General features: G+C 50.2%; 1 protein-coding gene across 7 annotated transcripts in view; it reads left to right on the forward strand.

Annotated features, from left to right (window-relative positions):
- Positions 1-15844, forward strand: part of PIDD1 (p53-induced death domain protein 1) — a 107980-nt gene that overhangs the window by 63271 nt on the left and 28865 nt on the right. For all 7 annotated transcript variants that reach the window (XM_068125376.2, XM_068125378.2, XM_068125379.2 and 4 more), the window contains 3 exons: positions 600-750; positions 3618-3741; positions 5321-5439. In XM_068125376.2, the coding sequence (XP_067981477.2) occupies positions 600-750; positions 3618-3741; positions 5321-5439 (394 nt within the window). The remainder of the gene's footprint in view (positions 1-599; positions 751-3617; positions 3742-5320; positions 5440-15844) is intronic.

The following is a 15844-nucleotide window of genomic DNA, read 5'->3' on the forward strand; positions in this document are numbered from 1 at the left end:
ACATTAGCTCATCCAATCCACATGAAGTTTTTTACATTATTTCCCCCACATCTGCCAATGAAAACATATTATTTACTGTCTGGCATGAAATATTATTCAGGCATGAAATACTAAAGTGAGAGACGTTTTGTTTTTCCTACTTAGTTTGGAATAACTTGTCCTTTTTCTTTTTTTTCTTTTTATTCTCATCAAATTATAACTCCGCATCATTTTCAACAAGTAGTAATGAAAACGGATCATTGATTAACAGCAAGTTAGCTACCATGAAAGAACAAGGTTTGAGAATAACATTTCTTTGCCCTTAACTAGGCTCTCACAGGTCCAGCTCACATTGGCCACCTTGATTATTTTTTAAATATTGTCTTCTGCGAGCTTGACACGTCAGGTTTCCATTTAGCTTAACTTCAAGGAAACATTTTCACAAGTATATGAAGAAATCTATTTAGCTTTAAAGTTTCATATCTAAGAGATGAATAAACTCTTTAAGAATGACATGCCAAAATTTCTATCACAATCATAATTGATCATAATGAATGTATGTAGATGTGTTGGCAGACTGAGGTGTATGCATTCATGTGGATGGTGCATGTGTCCACCAGGTACTGGCTATGGTACACCACACAAACGTATGTGTGTGGCATTGCGCGCAAGGTGTTCGAGAAACTGCGTGTCTGGCATGTCTGTTTTCTGGTCATGCAGTCGCAACGAGACCCGCAGCAAGTGTTATTGCAATGCTTGCCATCTGGAAAGGTTTGTTTTGATGCAATCTGGGTAAAACCTTCATTCTATCATATGTGGACATAAATTGGAAATGTAAGATAACAAGAGCTGGAATATTTGTGGCTGAAGAGCACTCGTTCGCTCTGTCTATATGCGTGAAACTCTTCCGTATGTGCATGGAAATCCATAATTTTCCAATGACCCATACGGAGGTTTCCGTATTTTAGTCATAAGAAAAAGATGCTGTGATTATGGGGAATTGAGGTGCTATTCCAATATGCTGATTAGTTTCTGAACCCATATCATCCGGATAGGATGCAATGCTATCACATCACGACCACTATTATGTGAGTTACTCCCATGGTAGTTTTTATGATGTATTTTTGTAGACGTTAGCCAGGTACAAACGTGTTACCATGATCAGGTGTCCGCCAGGCAGGATAACATATCTGCCTATGTCAGTAAATATAGAAATAGCATCCATTATTTGCTGCACGCAAATACAAAACCTGATGTCTGTTTTCCACGGTGAGGCTTGTGACCACATCGAAACGAGACCGATACATCTTAACAAGGAACTTTGATGCATGAGTTGGCCATTTGGCCCATCATGCCTCTGTGCTGCACCACCATTAAATATATCTGTCAGGCTGTCGACTCAGTTTCACAGGAGATGAGAAAAGTGTGACAGGCACAGGGACTAGAGTGTTATAAAATAAATATTTTAAAACTCATTTGTTGTTATGACTTGCAACTTTCCCTTGTACATGTGGCATAGTGTGTTAAATACTGACCCCCTGCTGGAGGGGGCGGTTAGAATTGTTAATTCTGCCGGTCTCATTTTGGAGAACATTACCAATTTTGACCTCTCCCAGGGGTTTGCCATTAGAGCCGTACCAAAATGGTTTCTCAAGTGCTGAGTCTGCAATAGCTGGTCACCATATCAAACGTGTTCTTACAGAATAACAGTTTATTATAGGAAGGCACAGGACGACGAAACGGAGAATCCATGGACAAAGATAGACGGACTTCAAAATGGGCAGATAAGTAAATAAATGAAGTACACTGGTGGTCTACAACAACAACAACAACATGCATTTTAAGGCCATTTTACCTGCAAGAGTGGGGGTTAGCCTTGCGGTCCCCATGACAATCTTCTCCATTTTGCCCTATTTTCTGCATCTCTCCTTGTTAACCCCCTTGCCCGCATTTCTTCTTCCACCTTCTTTAGCCAAGTCTTTCTCGGTCTTCCCCGTCCTCTACTTCCTTCTACATTCATTTCCATCACTCTTCTCAACCAGTCACTTTCATCCTTCCTCAACACATGACCAAACCATCTCAACCTGTTCCTCTTCACAGCATCAATCACAGGCTCTATTCCCATCATCTTTTGCAATTCATCATTTGTCTTCCTCTCTCTCAACGATACTCCACACATCCACCGAACCATTCGCATTTCCACCCTTTCCAGCCTTCGTTGCTGCTCTACGTTCATTACCTACGTTCATTACTCTACGGTCTGATTTTACGAAAACCCACTTGATAATGTAAATCTAATTAAAATGGCCACGAGCTCACAAGACGTGCCAGGCGAGGTCTTTTGGGCAGACATTATGGCGTAAACGAGTCAAGTACCCGCCAAGTAAAGAAGCGCACAGAAAACATAAGGGATTAGTGCACTAATGCTCTGGTTTACACTGGAGCGAAGGCGATTCCAGTAAACAGCTCCAATATGTGATGCATGACACTCCGCTCCTTCCTCCTTTATAAAAACACTGGTATTAAAAGTCCTTGTATGTGGTATTTAGTATTCATTTATTTTATGGTAACAAAATGCTGACATACTGACTGAAAATCATCTTCCCAACAATGGATGTTCAGGTGTATTGAAAAGATTCTTCCCCAAATATCACTTTCATTTGCATAGTTTTTTTTGTTCCAATTTTTTTTTTTTTTTTTTTGTATACAAGATCGAGGCTCGTGAAAGAGCGAATATTAATCACACAGAAAGACAAACAGACACATACAACAAATAACATCGGGAGCGGTAGACAAGATGCGGGAGCAACATCGGGAGCGGTAGACAAGATGGGGAGAGAGGGGGAAGGACACAAACAAAACATTTGAGAGCAGGGACCGAGAGACATGGAGACATCGAGAGATCTGTGGGAGGGAGAGGGCTTTGGGGGGAGGCATGTGAAGGGGGGGGGGGGGTGGGAGAGGTATAAACATATGGACACTGCCAGGACTTCCAGGAAGGAAGTTGGAATTTCAAACAAGGTGGATCTGGGGTGAATTAGTGGGGGTAGAAAAGATCAAGGTTTTGGATGGAGGAAGATAAGAGACGGTGGTGAACAGCTGTTTTAAAGACCTGGAGGGAGGAGTGGGATTGAAGGGAGTGTGGGAGTTTGTTCCAGAGGCGGGAGAAAAGAGGAATGAAAGAGTGAAGGTGAGCAGAGAGCCGAGATTTCGGCAGTTTAACCATCAGAGGGTTGCTGGCAGATCTTGTGCGACCTGTAGGAATATTTGGGGGACAGAGCACAGAGAGAGCTGGGGGAGCAAGGCCGGAGAGGAGTCGGTAGAAGACAGAATAGGTCCACCCTCAAAATGCATATTTTGGCATCACTTTTTCAAAAACATTGACTCCACCAGTAAGGAGTTGTTTTGCTCGTTACGTTCCTTTTTTTTTAGGTTCTACAGTTTAACTAACCCATGTGTCTGTCTCTGTCTGTCTGTCCGCCATGCTATCTCCTAAACGGTTTTGCAGAAATTCTCCAAACTTTGTAGTTATAATCACCACATGGTACCTATCTTTTTTCTCAATTGCTCAGGAAGTTTGTTACTTATCTCCTGCGAGAAACACCAGAGACATTTAAAGATGTGACACTGTGCCACAGGTTAAAGAGACACAGTTGGCGCTCAGGGTGCAATATTACGGTCCTGAGCCTTCTGATTTTGTGGACATGATCGAAGGAGAATGCTTTTATGCTGCTCTTGAGGGGAACATTCAAATGGTATCAGGTATGTTTATCTTGGTATCATTAAACAAATGGTTCAGAAATGTGTACTACATTGTGCAAAGGCTTGGGTCCGGTGGACAGCGGATGAACTCACTTGATTTTGTGTTCAAGTTGGTGACAGAGATGAAACATGTCAGAATTTAAACGATCACTGCCCACACTCCCAAATCCTGCTCCGCTGCTCTTTCATCTCCCCTGTCTGCTGTCTTCAGCCTGTCCTCCTTAGGCCACCTGTCATCTGCCTGGACGTGAACAAATGTCACCTCCATCCACAAGAAGGGTGTACAACAGATCCTCTCAACTACAGACCAGTAAGCTTCATTCCCATTTTATGTGACGTCGTGGAATCCATCATTTATCGTGTGGTCAAGTCTTTCCCGTTTTCAAAGACCTGTGGCCATCAGTTTGTATTCCTTCCTGGTCATTCAACTCGCAGCATGCTGCTACTGCTGCTCTCAACAATGGTTGGAGGGCCTAAATCTTAAACAACGGGTCAAGACCATCTACCAGGACTTATCTCGAATCAGTGACATCTACACACGGTCTGACATCCTGCTTTGCTTTCCAAGCTTGCTGCCTGTGGCATGCACCGCCGAGCTTCAAACCGAGCTTTGTGACTTCCTTCACTCGTGCAGTCAATGCATTCCTACCAATGTGACCCTCACATCGCTCCCAATTGAAGCTGGAATGCCCCACTGCCGTCTTGGGACCAGTCTTGTTCCTAATCTGCATAGACGACCTCTCTGGTGGTCAGGAAAACCTTCTCTTCTTTGTCATGTCAATAAAAATAATTTATTATAATTGTTTTTGGAACAGTGATTTTAATGCTCATGGGGTAACTAACTTGTACTTAAACATGAGCTGCCATTGGCATTATGAGGCATCGTTTAACTTTTGCATGAATTACAATGACTTGGTTGACAATAGACAAATCAACATTGCAAATGGGATTTCATCAGACTTGGCGGTGCAACAGTTAGATGCTCCATTCACAGTCTGGGAGGTCGGCGGTTCAAACCCCAGCCGAGTCTTACCAAAGACTTTCGAAATGGTACCTGCTGCTTCCTTGCTTGATGCTTAGCCTTTTAAAAGGATTGAGCATGGACAAACAACCATAGGTTGTCGACCATTGCACAAGCTTAATGGGCCTAATGCCCTTCTCCTGTGTTGACGTTCCTTGTAAGAGAACTAGTAATTTATTAATTACATCCTGGGATCCCAATGTCATAAGAATGAATGAATGAATGATCGTTTTAAGGCCATTTTCCCCGCTAGAGCGGGGGTTAGTCTTGCGGGCCCCATGACAATCATGGTTCCCTGTTTGAGGCAATGTTTTATTGGCCGGATGCCCTTCCTGACGCCAACTCTTAGACGCCTCTTATGATGCGCAGGGATGCGATGTACCTATTCTAAATATACCGCGATCTAAATATACCGCAGGGGTACACACCACGATCATTCATAATCTACATCATAAGTAGATTCATAAGATCATAAGCTACATCTTTAAATGAAAACGCTAAAAGGCCGACTCATATTTCAGCCATTACAGTATATGTACTTACACATGTGCATTCCAGATCTTCCTGGTTCCTCGGAAGGACGTGTCACGTTCTTCTTTTATTCACACCTCAAGAACATGAAGGAACTCCACATGGAGCCAAGGCCAAATGAGAGAGAGCTAGATACAAAGGGGCAGGTAAGGAGCGATGCAGAGAAGCACATTAACGCCATCACAAGACAAACAAAAGCTATTCTCATTGTGGTTCATGAGCCCTTCCACCGCCCCTAGAGTCCCTTTATAGAGAGAGTAGCGACAACTAACGATTTTACGCCATTTTGAGTCCATTCAGTGCGGAGCCGCCGTATGGCGCTAGTGCATTGAACCGTGTATTCAATTATGTTCTCTATGTATGAGAGATGGGAATGGTCTTTTCCATGTTGATAATGAACAAATTATGTGAAGATGACAAAATAGAAGATTTATGACAACTAAGAGCCATATGATAAAGAAGAAAATCACAGAGCTGGTTGTGATTTAATAGTCACAGACATTTAGAACCATGACAAAGAAGGAATGAACTAGACAGGTACACATGCTGCTTATTTCAGCCTCATTTTAATTTCAGGGAGGCGAGCGCGAGACTCGAACTCTCACCTCCCTGCTTATACATGTACATGTACAATACAATGTTAAGAGTTATCTTTGTGTTTCTGCAGTTGTTTGACCTTGTTTATCGTGTGTGGGTATATATTTGTGTTTGTTTAATTTTCATATTTAAATTATTAATCTAAACTTTGCTGCATGTTGCCGATCATATATTAATCCCACCAAAAATAGATTAGTCCCCCTACCCCCGGCCCCCTCTTTCCCTCTCTCCCTCTCTCTCTCTCTCTCTCTCTCTCTCTCTCTCTCTCTCTCTCTCTCTCCCTCTCTCTCTCTCTCTCTCTCTCTCTCTCTCACATGCACACACACACACACAATCTCTAATACATATACAAATTACATATTTACAATCACACACACACATACACGCATGTGCTAATGCACACACATACAAATTATAAATTGAAAGTCACACACACAAAAACAAGTTAATGTCCTCACACATTCAAATCAACAGAGACAAATACATACATTCAATGCATGCCCCCCCCCCCCTCCCCCCTTTCTCAGTTGTGGCATACAACTGTATCACTGGCATGAATTGGTTTCTAGCAAATTCTTTCTGAAGCATCATTGAAAATTTTGAATGACAATAATCCTATCTTCCATGTGAAAGTACAAAAAATAAAACTTATTTTATTATTTGTTTTACGAAGGTCTCAGAGACCATTGTGAAAGGCTTTGAACTCATTTACGATTAATACTCAAACCGTGAACCTGTAACCTTCCACTTTTATAGCAAATTACATAATTTTGTTAATTACATAAAAGCAAATTACATAAAAACAAAGCATGTCATTCACTTGTTGGAGTACTAACTACCACAGGCAGGAAAGTGCCTTTAGCAGAGGGCATTGGTACATGTATATAAACAACAATTTGTAAGTTTTGATTCATGTACCTCAAAACAGAGTATACAACTATACATGCTTAAATTTTAAATAAAGATGCCTTCCCCTTCAAGTGCTAATTAATCCACGAGCAATGGATAACAAGCCTGTAAAGCCAAAGCAAAGGCCAGTCTCACTCGCAGCACACAAATATACGCATATGGGACCATTACCACCATCACACTGACCTGGCAGAGAACTGACGAAGAAGTTACTTTCCATCCAACACGACTGACTCTGTTCTCCCAGATTTTCCGTCTTTTAGCATCTGATGGAAATCTATACATCTTGAATCCCTTCTCCGTTCTATTTGTGCACCCACAGGCGCTACAACCTGTCATTTTGTCGTAAAATCGATGTAAAACACGAATGAGAACGCTGCGTACAGCGGGAACGTTAAAACGCTGACCGATATGCGTCCGATCCTGATCCTGTCCGCGATGGACGTAAAATGGCTCCACGCAATCACGTGACTAGATTTTTCCGGACCCTCTATATCACAACTCTGTATATAAAGGGACTCTAACCGCCCCCCCCCCCCCCCCCCGTTGCCCCCTTCCTCCCATCAACCCTCCAATACAAGAAACATTCCACCAAACCTGCAAAGCATCTTGGATTATGAGAGAAAATAAAATCCTAAAGCGCGGCGTTACGCGCGCTGCTTAAGCGGACAAGCGGTAACTTATAAGCGTCTTTATTTCAGGAGCTCACTGTAACACTAGCGCGCTCCGGGCTGCACGCCCCGTGTATATCCTCAGGCCACGCCTACCCCTCGGGCGTGGCCACCGCCCACTTGATGCGCGGAATGATGTCACCACGCCAGTGGGCTTTTGTGTCCGCCACACGCGCCCCCCCAGAATTGCCGCGCACCTGGAGGGCCAGTTTGCGGGGCGGACGGATGACCCGGCCGAAGCGCCCCCTGGCGATCGGCGGCGTCCGGGGTGCAGGGATGCCAGGTGGGATGCCCCTGGCTGCCCCTGGGATGAGTGCAGGACCGGGGGGCGGCGTGGCGGCGGGGCTGGGCGGTGCCGGGGGTCCGCCCGCAGGGGGGCGGCCCCGACGCGGGGGTCGGGCCACTGGCGGTGGATGGTCCACGTCGAGGTGGGCCGGCTTGAGGCGGTCTACAGACACGCGGTCAGGAGTACCGCCGATGTCCAGGGTGAAGTGCTTCACCCCGGTCTCCAGCACGCGGAAAGGCCCGTCGTACGGGGGCCGCAGTGGTGTCCGGTGGGCATCGTGGCGGACGAAGACGTACTCCGCCGTGCGAAGCTCCGGGGCGACGTGCGTCGGTGGGTGCCCGTGGCATGCCGTTGGCACCGGGGCGAACCTCTGGGCGGTCTCTTGCAGAGCGGAGCGCTGCTGTGCCGCGGACCATGGTGCCGTGGAGTCGGGGAGGAACTCGCCCGGCACCCGCAGCGGTTGCCCGAAGACCAACTCCGCCGCGGATGTTCGCAGGTCCTCCTTGGGCGCCGTCCGGAGGACCAGCAGGACCCAGGGGAGCCTGTCGACCCAGCCGCCGTCGCGGAGGGTGGCCCGGAGCGCGGCCTTCAATGAGCGGTGAAATCGCTCACACAGGCAGTTAGCCTGGGGGTGGTAGGCCGTGGTTCAGTGCAGCCGGACCCCGAGCCCCTGCGCGACCGCCCCCCAGAGCTCCGAGGTGAACTGGGGGCCGCGGTCGGACGACATGTCTGAGGGGGCGCCGAACCGGGCGACCCAGGTGGCGATGAAAGCCTGCGCGACGTCCGCCGCCGTCGTCGACGCCAAGGGCACGGCCTCTGGCCACCGGGTGGTGCGGTCCACCATGGTGAGGACGTGGGTGAAACCCCGCGAGGGGGGCAGAGGGCCCACCAGGTCCACGTGGACGTGGTCAAACCGGCGTTCCGGCACCGTGAACGGGGCCAGCGGGGCCTGGGTGTGCCGGTGCACCTTGGCGCGCTGGCACGCGAGGCACGTCCTGGCCCAGCCACGGACGGCCTTCCGGAGGCCATGCCAGACGAACTTGTCGGCGATCAACCTTTGGGAGGCCCTCGCGCCCGGGTGGGACAGGCCGTGGATGGCGTCAAACACCTGGCGCTGCCAGCCCGCGGGCACGATGGGGCGAGGCCGCCCGAGGGAGACGTCGCACAAGAGGGCCGCGCCCGCGCCGTCGAACGGCACCTCGGTGACGCGGAGGCCCGTGACGGCGGTCCGCAAGGCCTGGACGTCGGGGTCAGCGGCCTGGTCTGCTGCCATCCGGGCATAGTCGATGCCGAGGTGGACTGCGTGGGCGACGGCCCGGGAAAGGCAATCCGCCACCGGGTTGTCCTTCCCCGCGACGTGCCGGATGTCCATTGTGTACTCGGACACGGCCGAGAGGTGACGCTGCTGCCGGGCCGACCACGGCTCGGTGACCTTGCCCATCGCGAAGATCAGCGGCTTGTGGTCGACGAAGGCCGTGAACGCACGGCCCTCGAGCAGATGGCGGAAGTGCCTGACCGCCAAGTGAAGCCCGAGCAACTCGCGGTCGAAGGTACTGTAACGGCGTTCGGGCGGGCGAAGCTGCCGGCTAAAGAACGCCAGCGGTTGCCAAGCTCCACGCACCCATTGCTCGTGCACCGCGCCCACCGCATAGTCCGAGGCGTCGGTGGTGAGGGTGATCGGTGCATCGGGCGCCGGGTGCGCGAGCATGGTGGCGTTAGCCAAGGCGAGCTTCGCGCCCGTGAACGCCGTGTCCATCTGCTCGGTCCAGGTAACGTCGCCTTTGCCCGGCTTACCTCGGAGAGCTTCGTGCAGGGGGCGCAGGAGCTGGGCGATACGGGGCAGGAACCGATGGTAAAAGTTCACCATGCCCAGGAACTCCTGCAGCCCTCTGATCGTGCGGGGGCGCGGAAACCCCTTCACCGCCTCCACCTTGGCCGGCAGGGGGACCGCTGCGTGCCTGGTGACACGGTGCCCCAGAAAATCGATTACGGCGACGCCGAACCGGCACTTTGCGGGGTTCACAATCAGGCCATGCTGGCCCAGGCGTTCGAAGAGCGTGCGGAGGTGGCGTAGGTGCTTTTCGCGGGACGCGCTGGCGACAAGGATATCGTCCAGGTAGACGTAGACAAAATCCAAGTCGCGCAGGACGCTGTCCATCAGTCGCTGGAACGCCTGAGCCGCGTTCTTCAGACCGAAGGGCATCCGCAGGAACTCGAAGAGTCCGAAAGGCGTGATGACCGCCGTCTTCGGGACGTCCTCCGGCCTGACGGGGACCTGATGGTAGCCGCGTATGAGGTCCACCTTTGAGAAGAAGGACATGCCCGCCAAACGGGCGGAAAAGTCCTGAATGTGGGGTACGGGGTAGCGGTCGGGGGTGGTGGCGTCATTGAGACGGCGATAGTCCCCCCCCACGGTCGCCATCCCCCGCCGGGCTTCGGCACGATGTGTAGCGGCGACGCCCAAGCACTCTCCGAGCGCCGAACGATGCCGAGTCGCTCCAGGGTAGCGAACGCCGCTTTTGCCACCGCCAGCTTCGTCGGCTCGAGGCGGCGTGCCCGGGTGTAGACCGGTGGCCCGACGGTGGGGATGTGATGGGCCACCCCGTGCTTGACGGCCCCCGCCGAGAAGGTGGGCCACGTGAGGGCCGGGAAGCCGGCGAGGAGGCGGGTGAATGCGTCCGCTGCCGGAAGCGTACAGATCAACGTGGCCGGAACCGAACCGTTCGGCAAGCCGCTTGGCAAGCCGCTCGGCGAGCCGCTCGTTGAGCTGCTCGACGAGCTGGGCAGCGCACAAGCGAGCGAGCTGAACGTCTCGGCCTGGACAAGACGTCTGCGCTTTACGTCGACCAGGAGCCCATTAGCGCACAGGAAGTCCGCGCCAAGCAGTGCCATGGGCACGTCGGCGGTGACGAACGTCCATCGGAAAACCTGCCCTCCGAACCGCAGAGAGAGGCAGCGTTTTCCGTACGTACGGATGGGCGTCCCGTTCGCGGCAAGCAGCGCGGGGCCCCCGCCCGCGGCGTGCTTGTCTGACGTACCGGCGGGAACGACACTCACCTGCGCTCCCGTGTCGCACAGGTAACGGCGCCCGGATAAGGTGTCCGTTATGAACAGCAGGCTGCTCGAACGGCCGGCGCTCATCGCCACTATTGAGCGCCGGCCCGGGCGTTTCCCGACCTGTTGAAGGAGCATGGCGGATGACACTGCCGAGCCTCGTGGCCGAACTTGGTGTGGAACCAGCACCAGGTGGTGGAGCTGGAGGAGCGCGGCTGGCTCCGCCAGGCCGGTGGAGTTGGCGGTTTTCACCGCGGCGGTGGGCGGGGCGTGGCGGCGGTCACGAGGTGCGTATCAGCATGCTGCGTATGCTGTGTAAGCTGATGCTGTGGATCAGCATCATCAGCAGCATCAGCCTCGAGGTCCGTGACGGCCGCAAAGTACCTGTCCGCCTCGGCTGCCAATGCTCGGGGTTCCGTTAGCACGGTCCCGGCCAACGCGAGGCGAACCTGCGCTGGAAGTTGGCGACGGAAAAGCGCCCGGAATAGAGAACCGGGGGCTTCGTCGCCCAACAGTGACAGCATATGGTCCATTCGGACTGACGGGCGCGTGTCGCCGAGCTCGGGGAGATCCAGGAGGCGGTCGGCCCGTGCGTCGTCCGTGAGGCCGAACGTGGCTAGGAGTAGCCGCTTGAGTGCCTCGTACTTGTGGCCGTCCGGTGGGTGGCGAAGGACGGACACAACTCGAGCGGCCGTGCCGGGCCCGAGGGAGGCGACGACGTGGCAGTAGCGCGTGTCGTCGCCGGTGAGGCGCCGAAGCTGAAATTGGGCTTCGGCTTGGACGAACCAGACTTTGGCCTGGGCCTCCCAAAATTCGGGAAGTTTGATGAAGTTGGCCATGGCAATGGCGTCGTGTGTGGAAGGATCGCTCCGGCAGATCCAACGTCGAGGTCACCAGTAAAGCGCGGCGTTACGCGCGCTGCTTGCGAGCAAGGAGGAAGCGGACAAGCGGTAACTTATAAGCGTCTTTATTTCAGGAGCTCACTGTAACACCAGCGCGCTCCGGGCTGCGCGCCCCGTGTATATCCTCAGGCCACGCCTACCCCTCGGGCGTGGCCACCGCCCACTTGGTGCGCGGAATGATGTCACCACGCCAGTGGGCTTTTGTGTCCGCCACAATCCCCTTATTTCCTGCCTTGTTCTGCAAATCTGCCAAAAATAGGAAACTTTCTGCTGAAGTAGCTGCAATGGCACCACCACGTATCCGAACCACCACCGCATGGCCCAATATCAAATGTTGGGTTAAAAAAATTATTTCCCGTTTTGACTCTCGTAATCCTCAGCCCACCCCACTGCCGGGCATGAACCGGGGGTCAAATTCAAAAAATCATGACATATTTCATGCCCCAATTTCATTACATACAGCCACACTGTTGATTGCATAAACAAAGTTTCATTTTAAAATGTGCCTGTAATGGGTTTTTTTGGATACACAGTCTCGGCTCGTGGAAGAAGTAATACTAGTGTGTACACTGAACGGATCCGGACACAACAGGACAAAAGGAACAGTTGAGAGAGAAAGGGAAAACCCCAACAGATGAGTTTAAGACCAAGCTAGAGGCAAACCTGGACAAACAATGGGTGTGGGGAGGAACGGGAGGGGGGTGGGGGGGCAGGAGAGGATTTATGAGGTGGGCCGCATTAATACACAAGGAAACTCCAAGGAGGGAAAATTGTAAATTTTGAAGGAGGAAGGATTGGGGTGGGGTAGGTGGGGGCTAACGGGGGCAGAAAAGATCATGGTTTTGGATTGAGGACAATCTGAGAGGGTTAGGGGGGGGCCTGGGGCATCAGTCACTTCAAGTTTTTGAAAAAGTTTGATTTTTGGTACCATTTTGAAGCTTAGGGTCTAAGTAAGAATTTTGGTCCGAGTGGACAAAGATCACATGGAGTCTTCATACATTCCCGCCATTTTCCAAGATGGCCGCCATCAAAATCTAATACTGACAATATCTCGGAAACTAATCAAGCTAGAAACATGAATTTGGTGTCTATACCTAGGTTTTCATGGTCAAGGAATCCAATAAAACCATTTCTGACTACATCAGAGTATTTATTTGTCCCGAAATGGTAAATTACACAACAAACGTTATAGCAGAATTTAGCAGAATTATGCATGTTAACAATTAAGCACATACGAACGTAAATTCTATAAAATACCATGAATATAAACCGAACATTCTATTTTCATTGTTCTTAGTGATATTTGATTGATTAGGTAAGTGCAACTAAAAAATCATTACTCATTCTCACAACCATCATGGTCATTTAGTTGGGACATGTGCACTTGCATAAACGTGAGCACTTCAAGTCAGCTTTTTTGCACTTGCATGACGAGCAAGGTTTTGTGCACGCGCATTTTACGTCTAGATCAAACACATCCCTGGCAAGGGGCAACGTGGTCCAGATGGGAACCAGTTGGCCATCTTTTTCCATCCATCCATGATTGCTTGGGCTTGGGACTAGTGCCAGTGGCTCGTGCGCTGTCGTCCAGATGCTCGCCTGGAAGACACTCCTTTTGAGATGTTGGTCCAGCGCATCACTTGTAGGGGGTATTCTTTCCACATCCCTAGTCCTGTGACAGAAAACCCTCATTCGAACAAGGTCAACGTTGGTGTCATCAGTGATAGGTTCGTTGGAGTACATTTTGCAAACAAAGTGACTCACCACTTCCCTCAACTCTGGCGATGTAAGAAACGGGGTGCTAGCAATTGTCGCAAACTCACTCAAGAGGGGTGGAACCTCATCTTTCCGCTTGAAGCAGTATCGCTTGCCCTTGAATTTGAAAGCTGACGTGCTGTCTGATCCAGTGAATGCATGAAAGAGAGCCAAGGCTTTGCACGTTGTCACACCCAAACTTGAGGCAATGTTGTTGAGGGAGATCATTTTGACTGTCTTTCCTGCTTTGAAAGAAATCCAGATATCTGACTCCGGATTCACCGCCTTGATGTGGTGGAAGTTACACAGAAGTATTACGACAACGTCTGTGTCGCCAGTATAGACCATTCCCAGTGATGAATATTGGAGGGCATGAAGAAGATGTACCAGGACACGAGTGTCTGCCTCCTCATGATTACATCGTCCCATGGGCGGTCCATTCCCTGCATTGAGGACTTGGTCACCAGAAGTGATATAAACCTGTTTGCCATCTTGGAATGGTGTTTGCACAATGCTTGTTGACAGGAATGAGAAGAGCTCTTTTTTATTTTCGGCATTAGCCAAAAAGTTTTGCCAGTTTCCAGGCACTTTGGCAGAACCAGATACTCGCTGTCGTGTGCCTGTTCCTCGCTTTTCTCTTGTGGTCGCTTTGATTGACATTGTGCGATACTGATCCCATACAATATCCACTCTCGCTGCTCTTTTCAACTCATGCTGGATTCTTGGGCAGAATACTTTGGTGAAATATTCATCAAATGTTTTGCCTTGGACAGTTGTGCCAGGAAGAGAGTGGATCAGTGCACCACCATCAATAACGATGACCCCATAATCATCTGGTGCGACGAGCTCCTCATCCGCGGATAGTCCGGTACTTGCACTTGCTTCCATAATGCACGCCAATAAATCTGACTTGGTGCAAGAGTTGATGGACCCATCAGAAGCCAGTGCATCTGGTGATGAGGAGGATTCGTGACGGAAAAATTCCTCCAAATTTCCACCCCGGCTATCAACCATAATGAATGCTTGTCCATACAGCTCTGTATGTTGTTTGAAGTGCTGCACCTTCTTCTGAAGTGCTGTCTTTTTTCGAGTTTTCTCTTCATGGAACAGCAGCAAGTTGTTTTTCTTGATCGGAGCTGCCAGAGGTACATCATTTGAGTCCAGCACATTCTTCCGAAAGTGGTCATACTGCTCTTGTCCTCTAGATTCTAAGACACGGACCGATGTGGCGGCAGACTTGTCAACACACACTTTATTGTCTAATGTAACTAGTTCTGCACTACTCTCTTCAAAGGGATTCCCTCTGCTTTGCAGCACATCCATGAGATTTGTGACATGACGCCTAAATCGGTGCTGGGATGTACTTCCTTCCTCGTGATGAGGGAGCTCTTGATCTTCGTCGTCATCTACATCAGTGAATTGCTCTAGAACACGGCTAATTTCTGGACCAGTTGCAATCCAGCGTTCTAGCATCTCAGGGTTCTCTGTGATCCCGATCACTCCCCCAACCCCTTTCACCCGTTTGTTGGCCTGCTCGTGTGCTTGATCAATCGGAATGGAAGAGTAACGATGATTGCTTCGACTTATTGCCCAGTGACCTGCTTCAAACTCCTCTTGGATGCTAGATGGAAGACTTTCAAGGTCTCTGATGAATACGGGAACCCACCTTGCATAATTCTGGTGATCAAGTGCAAAGAACAGAAGCACAAGGTTTTGCAGAGTAGCCACCATAAGTTTGAACTTTCGCTCTCTGTGTGATCTAATAAACATGAAGATGAGCTGTTCGTACTTGTGAATGAGTAACCAGAACTGCACTGTTGGTTTCTCTTTGCAAGCTACAGAGACCCAGTCGTCGAAGGTCATTTCACTTCCGCCGTCCTCATAGGCTCGTTTCAGTAGACTATCGAGCACCACAACAGTAATCTGGTGAGCATACCGTGTTCTCATTGGATCATTTGCTCTCAAGTAAGATGTCGCTGCAGCTACTGTCAAGGCAATGCCAGCCTCTGCAAAGGCTTCAGGCCATCCAGACCCTCGTAGGAAATCTCCCATAGTCGCCCACAAAGCCATTTCGATGTGGAGCCCTCCCAACATCACCAGAAACGTATCTTCTCCAAAGAGTTCAGGAAAGGACCATTGCATTTTCTTGGCAATATCAAAGAGTGGCTGGTCCACTGCCATGATTGGGATTTGCTGTGGGTTGAGGAACTCGGTTGTTTTCTTGACCAGGTCCATTCCATGTCGAATCATTTTTGGTGTAGCTGCTTTATCACGGAATAGTGGTAGCATGGCTTCAATACATTTCTCTGTTGATCCCACAGCATCCGATCGAGAAGCATGATATGCCGACCACATAATTGGAGGAACAGTTTCACTT

Source organism: Myxine glutinosa, chromosome 8 (genome assembly GCF_964187855.1).
Source record: "Myxine glutinosa chromosome 8, kmMyxGlut1.1, whole genome shotgun sequence".
NCBI lineage: Eukaryota > Metazoa > Chordata > Myxini > Myxiniformes > Myxinidae > Myxine > Myxine glutinosa.